This window comes from Centroberyx gerrardi, chromosome 6, assembly GCF_048128805.1.
Source record: "Centroberyx gerrardi isolate f3 chromosome 6, fCenGer3.hap1.cur.20231027, whole genome shotgun sequence".
NCBI lineage: Eukaryota > Metazoa > Chordata > Actinopteri > Beryciformes > Berycidae > Centroberyx > Centroberyx gerrardi.
This window is the reverse complement of record NC_136002.1, coordinates 15,934,777-15,946,081: the sequence shown is the minus strand read 5'-3', so window position 1 is coordinate 15,946,081 and position 11,305 is coordinate 15,934,777. Positions and strand designations below refer to the sequence as shown.

At 41.3% G+C, this 11,305-nt stretch overlaps 1 protein-coding gene across 8 annotated transcripts in view; it reads right to left on the bottom strand.

The window, feature by feature from the left end:
* gria4a (glutamate receptor, ionotropic, AMPA 4a) overlaps positions 1–11,305 on the bottom strand; it is a 105,235-nt gene that overhangs the window by 27,569 nt on the left and 66,361 nt on the right. For 3 of the 8 annotated variants that reach the window (XM_071925325.2, XM_071925333.2, XM_078284064.1), the window contains exons 11-13: positions 7,391–7,597; positions 5,199–5,414; positions 4,461–4,621 (exon numbers count right to left, since the gene is read on the bottom strand). The exons of 1 other annotated variant lie outside the window; for it this stretch is intronic. In XM_071925325.2, the coding sequence (XP_071781426.1) occupies positions 4,461–4,621; positions 5,199–5,414; positions 7,391–7,597 (584 nt within the window). The remainder of the gene's footprint in view (positions 1–4,460; positions 4,622–5,198; positions 5,415–7,390; positions 7,598–11,305) is intronic. 4 more of the 8 variants (XM_078284061.1, XM_078284062.1, XM_078284063.1 and 1 more) reach the window with 3 other exon arrangements.

The following is an 11,305-nucleotide window of genomic DNA, read 5'->3' as shown; positions in this document are numbered from 1 at the left end:
CACTGGGTTGTGGCTGGTGTGTTGAACGGCCATCAAGACGCGGGCGACAGACGGAGAAAAGGCTTTTTCTCGACTTTTTTAGTTGAATCATGCACAGGGGGCTGCAGAGGCACAAAGCCTTCCATGATGATTTGACAGAGTTGTAGAGGAATGAGTTGGCAGGCATAAGGAAATGTATAAGTATGGCTTTCTGGAAACAATGGAGGACCATAAATAGCACATGGAAATGGAGAAAAGGATATAAATAAGCAATATGATAGTAATAACGGAAGTATAACATTGTGCAGCATCTTAAGCACATCTCTATGCCTGACAAGTGGAGTGACCTTTGCAAGGCTAATAGGCACCTTTATGCTATTGGTGCATTCAAACGTATAGGCACTCTTATGAAAGAATGGATTAAACAATTCAGTAGTGCATTGTCGTGTGAAGAGGACACCGACCTGAATAACACAGTGAGGTGTGCCAACCTGACAGAACAAGTAGAGGTATGTCTAACATCAGTAACACAATGGCTTCACCATCTCCATCTTGTTTCGTTGTTTGAAGGAACTTACTTGATCACCGATGCATACAGAAACTTAAAGCTGCACTAGGCAATATTCTTATGTAGATACACCTGTCTTATCAGCCTAAATCAACACACAACAGAGGGATTCACCCCATCTGCCCAAATATAATTCTGGTGTTGAGTATGGACACTGGTGGGAAGAGAAAGCTGGACTCACCGACGATGGTTACACCTGCTGCCAAAATATTTTCACCATCTCCATCCCTACCAGCCGCCAAGAAGAAGAAATTTGGGTCTCAAGAATGCACAGTTTACTAATGTCGATGATTTCTGAGTAATGAAATCCTTCACATTTTCGCTGCCACTTGGGGCCGCCAAAGTTGAAGTTGCCTAGTGCCGCTTTACAGTAAACAAAAATAATGGATCCGTGCGACCAGGAGGAGATACGCTGGTCTCTCTTAATAAAGCAAGCTTAAAATAACATTAAAATTACATTTGCAGGAGTTTCACCCCAAACGTTGTGCTATTTGGATAAAAATATGTTTGTTGTAACTGTTTTACCTAATGTTCTTTGCTCGATATTTCTTAAATAATATTGATCACATTATATCAGATAAAACTTTCAATAATAACCCATAACATATCTTTAACACCAGCAATCATTTTGTAAGAGTAATGTTTTTAAAATGTTGTATATTTTGTTTGCTCTGAAGGAAGGAGTCGCGTTGTCAGCAGGAATAAAACTTGTGATAAATCTTTGACTTGGGCGCAGCGAGTGCATTTCCGCCTTCAGTTGTGAACCCTTTTGAGCAAAGTTAGCATTTTGACTTTCATCGCCTGCATCAAAGCTGAACAAGGGAACGGAAGATTAGAGGAGGAAATGAACTGAGGGAAAGGAGAAGAAAAATGATATGACACGATGATATGCAAGACACACTGTATCTCCTGCTCTGAGGACAGGATCCAGTGTTGCTGCACAGTAAAGTGTCACAGTGAAGGCTCGTACATCACTTCCTCTGATGGCAGGAAGCCTGGTCTGTGGGCTTAGCTGTGGGTTTTTTTTTTTACTGAGGAAACAGTTTATATCAGTTTTTAATAAATCCAGCATATTAACTTGTATTTTGTGTGGTTGTTACACAAAGCAGTGGTTGTAAACTGGCTTGCCTTGCCACATCGGTGTTCCATTTTAATCACATGTGAAGAAAATCAACTCCAAACAAAATTATTTCATTACTTAATTAAAATCTAATGAACACAGCCTCTGTTGCCACCCTTAAAGTTAATTTGCTCGTTGACCAACATCTCATTAGCTTTTTCTACCTCCTCTTGCATACAAGGCTTAATGCATTATTGGAGCATCTGGGTCTTGCTCATGTGTACCGCAGCGTTAAAAATGAGAACCACTGACAAGCATTATATATTATATTGAATTTACATGAAAAATATATAAACTCCTGCCTTTCTGAGCGAGGCGTTTCTCACTTGTCTCAAAGTAAAACTAAGAAGTGGAAGTATAGTAGAGGAAATGGATTGAAGGAGAAGGAAAATTAAAAAGTTTATGAGTGACAGATTTCTACTTTCTGAGAATATAATGTGGCATTTCTTCAGAGGACAGAATGCATCATCCATCACTAGATATGACTGCAGCAAGCCCGGCCTATAGAAGAGTTGCATTGTATTGAAAGTGACAGGCCAGGTGATTTAAATGACGAATGCCAGCTTCATGTTAAGCATCACGTTATCGCTATGACGGCTATGGCTTATGCACACACATCTATAACAAGGCCTGTAAATGATGGAGAGGTCTGCAAGTGTTTTGTATGGATTGTGGTGAAAGTGCAAAGTGTGAGTGTGTGTGTGTGTGTGTGTGTGTGTGCATGTGTGTGTAAACTATGTGAGGGTGTGATTGCGTGCATGTAAAGTGTATGTGTTTCATAGACGGATAGACTGGATATGCATGTGCACAGCTTGAGTGTGTGTTTGTGTGTGTGTGTGTAGTGCAGCGTGAGTGCGAGTGTTTTCCATTTTGCGTGTTGGGGCTAGAATTGGCCTGTCAGTCAAAATAAAGTGGGGAGGAGTGGGAGACGACAGGTGTCGGGGAATGGAGGAGAGAGGAACAGAGAGAGTGTGAAAGAGATGGATGAAAGAGCGAAGGAGAAGGGCAGAGGAGCAAGAGAGCAGGAGAAAGAAAGTGAAGTTTGGGCAGTCAATGTACAACTTTTGTTACTTTCCCAATAGTAAAATGCTAATGGGAATGCAGTACAGTACAATTGTGTGAGAGACCAGGTTTAACTAAACCTTCGAGGTCCAAAAATCAATGAGATGTGAAAAAGGTTTGTAAGGACACTTCTGTCTGTCCTCACAAGGTTAATAGCTTGTTTTATAGCTAGCAGTTAGGGCAAGAATTAAAGTTAAGATTGACAAAGAGTTTAGGCCTTTAGTGGTTAAAGTAATAATCAGCAATTCATATAAATTATTACATTCATATATATAAATGTCAGTTTTGCTGCTCTCTATCGCTGATTGATATCATACAATAGTGATTCAATCTATACCCAGTTCATGAAAGCTTTTACATTTGCTGTTCTAATCTCCTATGAGGGGGAAAATCCTCTGCTGCACAGCAAGTGATGCATTTTCCATTTTCGTTTACATTTACAACATTGAGAGCAAAACACCAAAGCAATGACCGCTTATCACCAGAGGTGTCACCGAAATCAAGAAAAACACAAATCTCACGGATTATCACTTTAAGGTTAGAGAATAAATGAAAGTCACTGGAATGTTATAGTTTGCGTGAGTGTGTGTAACTATCTGTTTTGCCAAAACATTTTTGACAGTACAAGGAGCAGCAATATGTGCATCTAGGTAACCTTTCAGCGTTCACATGGTAACTACCTTCTCTCTCTCTCTCCCTCTCTTTCTCTCTCTCTATCCTGATTTCTCTCTCCTCCACTGTTGTCTCTCTGACTCCACTTTGCTCTCCATCTCTCTCTCTTTCGGTGTCTCTCTGTCCTACAGCACAATACAAACCACTGACCACTTCATCAACAACTCCCAGAGCAAAGTGAGGACTGTCCACCCAAGTACATCTCAATCGCTCCCTCTCCTCGTTCCCTCAATCGCTCCCATTTCTCATCTTTCTCTCATGCACACACACACTTTCTCTCAATCGCTCCCACTTTTCCCTCTTTACACTCATCTTCTATCACTCATTTCCAGGGTTTGTTTTGGTGTGAAATTCTCCCTGCTGCTCCTTCTCTCCTTAGATTTGCTCCCTAAAGGTCTTGTGGATGACGGCCATGAATATTTCACTAAACTGCATTCTCAGGTTATCAATAATAAAATGCCATATTCTTATAAATATTCTAAAAATATAGCTGGACTCTGCCCCCTCAGTGGTGCATTAAAAATTCATGCACACCTAGCAAACTGCTAAAGCTCCCACCATAGCACACTCATATAGGCACAGACGCTGGGCCAAGGGGTTTGTGCAGGTGTTTCCATCTCTCTCTTGATGTATGTGTGTGTGTGTGTGTGTGTGTGTGTGTGTGTGTGTGTGTGTGTGTGTGCATGTCCGTGTGTACATGTGTTTTTCTAGCACATCCTCCGCTCCTGTCACCCCTAGTGTACTGCAGAGTAGCGGTCCAGTTCAGTGCTAAAGCAAGGAAAGAGGCTTTTCTGTCAAACATCTGAATCACCACAGCTTAATGCAGCGCTACAGCACTCTAACATTACAGATAGTTAGAAAGACTGAAAACACACACACAGACACACACACACTACTCCCAGCCCACTCACATACTCTTACAAACACATACACGCACTCAATCGCTCTCACTCTTACTCTCTCTCACACACACACATACACCACATGCCTGCTGCACGTACACACACTCAGGCGTTCTCTGTTTGTGTCTCTCCCACTCACACCGTCTCCCTCCCTCACCGTGGCGAGATGTCGCAGCCCTGCTGCATGAAGGCTCCCAGCGAGAACCAGAGGGAGTTGAAGATGCCGAACTCGTTGGGCGGCTGGTCGGTGGGGCCCTGCTCCGCCGCCCCCTCCTCTGGCTCCTCAGCATGCCACTCATAGGGGCTGAAACGACTCACCTGAGGGGGGCAGAGGGAGGAACATTGAGTTTGCTTTGTATGGTTTAGCTGTGTACACTGAAACATAATCACATAATCGTGACTTTCATATAGGCTGAAATAATTAGCAGGACAGCAGGAGAATAAACACTAGTTTAGTTATATTAATAATATCAAATTAAAAGCCAAAGACAGAGCTATTTCTCGCCACAAGTGAGAGGAAGGACAAAATTCTTTAGACATCTTCAAGCACAAATGCACAAATCTAACATGTTGTCCCCCACAAATCATCAACAAGATGCATCATCCCTCCAAGTTTCATCAAAATCAGACCGGTGGCTTGTAGCAGTTATGGCTGTTCCAACTTCAAATTTTGACCTTTAATCATAGCGCCCCCATCAGGCCATTCGGAGGGAGTTCACCAATCAGATTTCATTATGTGGAGGACAAAAATGATCAAGGATGACAAAGCTTGAAAGCTTATTGCCATTTTGGTCCTTATGTGGGTGGGGTTTGTGTGTGTGTGTGTGCAAAGCAGCAGTTTGACACTGCTCCAATTCAGGCGTTGACCCGCAGTTGAACAATCCCCGATACTCACCAAAAACAGCACAACGCTGACTCCGATGTAGGCGAACACTATGCACATCCAGATCTCGTAGGCCAGTGGGTCCAAGAAGGAGAAGACACCTGGTTTAGACTTCTGGGGCTTCTTGATCATAATGGAGATTCCCAGAGACATGAAGGGCTTGGAGAAGTCGATCACCTCCTCTCTCACCAGAGTGATGGTCAGCGGGGCCACCGCAATCTCCGCTTTCTGCAAAGAAGACGGCGGAATGCTATTAAGTTGGACCGACTATAATCAAAATGTGTTAAGTGATGGTCAGCGGGGCCATGTCAGCTCTCTGTAGATGGAGATGGTCCGGGTATGAAGGATAGGAGAGAAGGAAAAGGGAAGCAGAGGGAGTGTTAAGTAATTAATTCATCAGGAGGAATTTAAAGCAAATAGGGAGAGAAAGAAAGGAGAAAGAGGATAGGTAAGGGAAGAAGATAAAGAAAGAGAAGGGAAAGAGAGTGGACTGGGTGATGGAAGGAAGAGGAAAAGAGAGAGAAGGAGAAAGCGGTAGAATGACAGAGAAGTAATTCATAGGCGTGACGTTGCCAGAATATAAATCAGTCGGCAAGGTCTCTCACACACACACACACACGCCGACGCACACGTTCTGTGGAAGAGTCAAAAACATCATTCATTCAGCACTTTGAGAATGCGTCTGCATAGCTGTATGCGTCTAAACAATGTCTGCAGTCTTAACCCAGAAGGAAGCTACAATAACAGCATATCAAATAGCGAGTGTTCTTTCGCTGCAAGGAATGAACAAACTAAAGTACAAAAGAAATAAACGGTGAAAAGAGACAGGAGGAAGTTGGAAGCGCCGCGGAAAGAAAGCAGGCAAGGAGAGGGCAGGGAGGGAAATCCAAAACCACGAGTTGAAGCAGAGTTTGCGGAAAAAAGACAAAGTGAAGGAGGCAATGAATCACAGGGAGAGAGATAAAATGAATGAGAGACAGACAGTGAGAGACAGAAGTACACAACATGAAGGTAAGAGAATGAAGGAGAGAACAACAGAAAAAGAGGCTGGGATGAACAGAGAGAATAAGGGAGACAGAGATTTAAAAGCAAGGGAGCAGAGTAGGGGACAAGGGACTGAAAGCTTACATATGTATTTTCTCTACTACGCTGTGGGTGGCAGAAGAGTCATCAGAGAAGACCGGGAGTGTTTGGAATAAATCAGACCTGATTAGCCGGTGCAGTGGTTCTAGTGAGAATTGTGGAGGCTAATTAATATTGTCAGCGTTCTGCAGGAACCTCCTATCTCCAGTTTCACTCTTCCACAAAGTGACGACTGACACCGTCTCCCACGTGGGGAGAAAACTGATGATACTGTGTGTTGACTAAGGACACACAGGACTCAGGTAGGAGACAGACATGACAGCTTATGGAGAAAGACATGAGTAAGTTTCAAAGTTTCACAGCTATTGCCTGAACAACTATTTTGGTGTTTGTTATTTAATGTACTGTAAATTCAAAATTGTATGTGGTGCTACATTCTCTGCACAGGTTTCAGAATCCTACAGTTCATTACACCTGTTCAAGCCATTCAACACATTTACAAGTTTCAAAAATGCATATCCATATCCATATACAAATTTTGTTTAATAGATGTGTCTATATCTGTATGACCGTACCTGTTCATGTCCTTCCTCCCTGCTCCTCCTCCCCATGTATCTACAGTATCCTCCCTGCCTTCTTCCTACCAACCATCTCTGTCTCCCTCCCTCTCTCTCTTGCTCCATCCCTCTCTTCCGCTTCCCTTCTCACCCTCTAGTCCTCTCTCGTTATCCCTCCATTCCCCATCTATCTGTATGTATTATTCGATCTTGTAAAGCGCTGGGTAACTCTGTTTGGATAAGTGTTCTATAAAAACGCTCTATAAAAAAACAAACCTGGACTCCAATCAAGTTGGAGAGACATCTCAAGGATGCTCAAAAGAATATGGATGCACTTTAGCTCAATTTGGAGTGTGACTGCAAAGGGATTGAATATATTTTGGACTCAGCTTTTCATTTTTAATTAATTTGTAAAAAAAAATGTGCGTAGATCAGTGACAAAGAATCCAAATGTAATTCATTTTTAATTGAGGCTGTAACACCACAAAATTCTGAAAATGTCAAAGGGGGTTGAATACTTTATGACGGCTTTGCATATTATCATTATTTCCCATCCCTCCTTACCCCATAGACAAGCTCTCCGACCATTCCATTCCATATCTTTGTCTCTGGATCTCTGGCTCCGTATTTCCCGTCGGGTACGATGGAGATCTTGTATTTGATCCCGATGTGTTTGGCGATCTCCGAGGCCAGGTCCACGCAGTAGCCCTCAAACTGGTCGTTGCCTTCGTACAGCTCCCAGTTCTTCTTCAGCATCACGTAGGGACCCTCCTACAAAATCCAGCAGAAAGGGGGAGAAAGACACAACTGTTTGGAAGAACCTGACAGCAGCGGTGATTAAAACAATAAAAGGAAATGAGAGCATTTTAAGAGGAGCCGGTAAAACTTTTTTTTTTACAATGCACTGGAGGACAGCACATACAGAGAAAAGTGATGGCGGTGAAAATTATTCCAATGAAAAAAATATAGGCTATATACATTTTTAAAAGGAGCTAGTATTACTTTTTACCATACCCAGAGGGGCACGGCTCTGTGAAATACACCAGTGCAACAATGCAGACAGAATAATACAGAAAATATTTTTGCATGGCCAGAGTAAAAGGAAACTTGGAATAAACCAGAGCACATGAAAACAATATTTTAACCAAAATATATGCACATCATTAAGAAGAGATATGATTTTTACAGTATATGAGGGACAAACCTCTAGAATGACCTGGCACACTGAAAGTCATACATGCATATGAAGATCTACCATTGTTTCATACAGTTCATACAAAGGCAAACGGTAGACAAAACACCTTGCGTATGAAACCCAGCAGCCACAACAAACTTGATAGAAACTGTTACACAGTTTATAAAATGGCAAAGGAAAATATTGGAGCTGGTTTTCAAGAGGCCATTGTGTCGGTGGTGGATGTTTTATATCTTGTGTTTCTGACTCTGAGTGCCTCTTTTATACCTCCCTCTTACTCTACACTCCTCCCCCGAGACCTGCACCTGACTCTATACAACACTAATGCTGAGGGGAGAGAAATGAACAGGAGTGGTAAAAAAAAAAAAATAGAGGGAGGGAGGGAAAAACAGATGAAGAGCGCTCCTTCGGTAATGTATCATAAGAGGTGCAATGGTTTTTGGGCATACAGTTAGCAAAGATGAAAGCATAGAGATGGATTATTGTTGTCTAGGGAGAAGGTGGCTACATTTTACTGGCAAACACTAGGCAAGACACACACACACACGCACACACACACACACACACACACACACACACACGAGCATGCTGGTCTCACAGAAGCATGCACACACACAAGCATGCACACGGACACAAATTCCTACACCTTGGGTACCCACAGAGAATAGAACCACACACACACACACACACACACACACACACAAACTTTTGAGTGACAGCGCATCCATCAGGAGCAGTGAGTTATGGTATTATGCCTCAGGCTCCCCACCCTGTAATCCGACTGAAACCAAGCCTATTAAAATGCTATCAAACCCTTTTTAATCAAAGACTAATCTCATCTAATTAATCAAACAGGCTTTCATAATATCCAACACTCCGAAGCTGTGAAACGGTTTATGAAGATCATAAAATACAATAAAAAATGATAACATACATTAGAAATCAATTCTTCATTCAGGAAATTGATTCATATTGAAAACAAGTACAGTTTAATCAAAGAGGCTTTTACACTCACAAGCTAAGAAATGGGTTAAATGAGCGATAAAATAATGGCAACACACATTTGGTTGGAATCGACTGAACAATCTTCATTCCAGGAAACTGAATTACATTGAAGTCCAGTTCAAAAGCAGACAGGCCAGCAGTGGGACAGAAGTATAACCAATAAGTCTTACAATGGACGTTACTGTATGAACAAACAGTATCATTGTACATAAATGAAGAAAGAAGAGGAAGTAGCCTATGCTATATTTACACATCAAAGGTTGAGAAAAAAAACAAACATCCCACAAAAAATAACAGCATTACAGTAGATTACTTTTCTTGTAAACCCTAATAAGGACATCAGTGGAAGATTTGCCAAAACAAATTGCATTTATTCAAACACAAAACTATACAAATGAGAATTCAGTACTTAATTTATGCAGAACATCTTACCCAAGCACATAAATTTCAGAAGTGAAATAAAGAAACGATTTGATGCAAGAGAGACAACAACGAACGCTTTTATCATCATCACCATCATCTTCAGGCACAAAAACTTGTCCCATTGTGTCAGAGCATACAAAAACACATTTCTCCTAAAATCTCATTATCAGAGACATTAGCAGGCCCCGGGGCGCCCATTCCATTGACTCAACATGAATCACAGTGTTAATGAACAGCAAAACAAAGCCAAGAAAATTCCCTCTTAACAGGGCAACACACCTATCAAGGCTGCTGTAGCAGAGACTAACACTAGAGAAAATGAAGAGGTGAATGAAATGCTAATTTCAGAATACCAGTGTCACTTAGAGTTATAACCTATTTACTACTGTCTACCTAGTTTACATTTCCCCCAATCAGTTTGCAATGCATGCCATATGTAATTTGATTTTTTTTTTTTTACATTTACCCGTTTTTCATTATTTTTAAAATATAAACTTTATGGTGTCACACCTAACTTGAAGTTAACTGCTGTCCCGGCTAACAAAGATGCCCCAAATAAGAAGACATGGATGTGACAATAAAGTTTGTAAGGCAACATGTTTTTGAGGGATTATTTCCTGACAGAGACTTTCATTTCTCCCTGTGGGTGTCAGGTGACTGACAGTAGCAGAGCGAAACGTAATGTGCACATTGATATGAAAACACTCAACTTGAGCACAATGAAATAACAAAACAGAAACTTTGACAAAACCAAATTAAGCCTTCATGTTTACTGTGATGGATTATCTAGCTCGGGAAATTTTCAAGTCTGTGGAAGTTGTTTTTCATACTGTACAAGAATGAATGATGATAATGAATTCTTAAGGAAAACAAGCCCTGATATCACCAACTACATTGACTGTGTGCAGACACCACCAGGAATAATTTAAAGGCGGGGAGCAAGCTAAACGATTATCCTTCACCTTTAGAAAGATGGCATCAATCACCTTTCAAATACGTTGACATATTGTGCATGTGATATATTTTGTGTGTGTGTGTGAACTCCACATTTATTGACTTCTAAATATGTTTTATGGCTATTGTACGAATATATCACGGCTGTAAAATTAAAGGCATCTATAATACTTTAACAACCCAAAGTCTTAAAAATAAGTCTGAGACGTCCAAAGATGGGAAAATATAAGAATTCTTTTAAAGGGGCTTAAAATGTTGCAGCACTGGGTAGACTGGTTTCTGTGCTGCTTCTTGAGGCGTGCGGCTGCAGTGAAATGCAAATGCAGGTACCTGGAGCCATGTAAATGGTTGCGACTGCACTCGGGCTGACACTGAAGTAAAGGGACTCCAGAGAGACTCTAGACTGACTCTCGATCGCACCAGAGCTATGGAAACATTATGCTAATTTCCTACAGAGGGTTTCATCCATCTGTCCTGTCTAAGATCAGAACTATAGAATCTCATTGATAGCTGGTTTTGCCATACTTGGAAAATAAAGGTCTTAGTGATACAGAAACATCAAACTTTTCTCATTTTCTTCCCCTCATTCATCCAGATGCAGATTGTTATTAGTTCATAGTGTGTCGAAATTTAAAAGGTGGTTTGTGGTGAAATACAATAGTTGTCAAGGCCTTCAACAATGGGTCAGAAGCCCAATGGCTCCCCACTTGTCAAAAACAGTTAAATGTTTTAATTAATGACTCTGGGTCCCAGACTGAGATAATTTCTTATCTGGGACCCTCCCTGGAAAAGTTTAAGAACCCTATTTTACCTCAATTTTAATCTACAATCTATGGTTCTCAAGGGGAATCTGTCACATAATTTGTCTTAAAAGGAGGATGCAACCCCTTCACTTCCCTCCT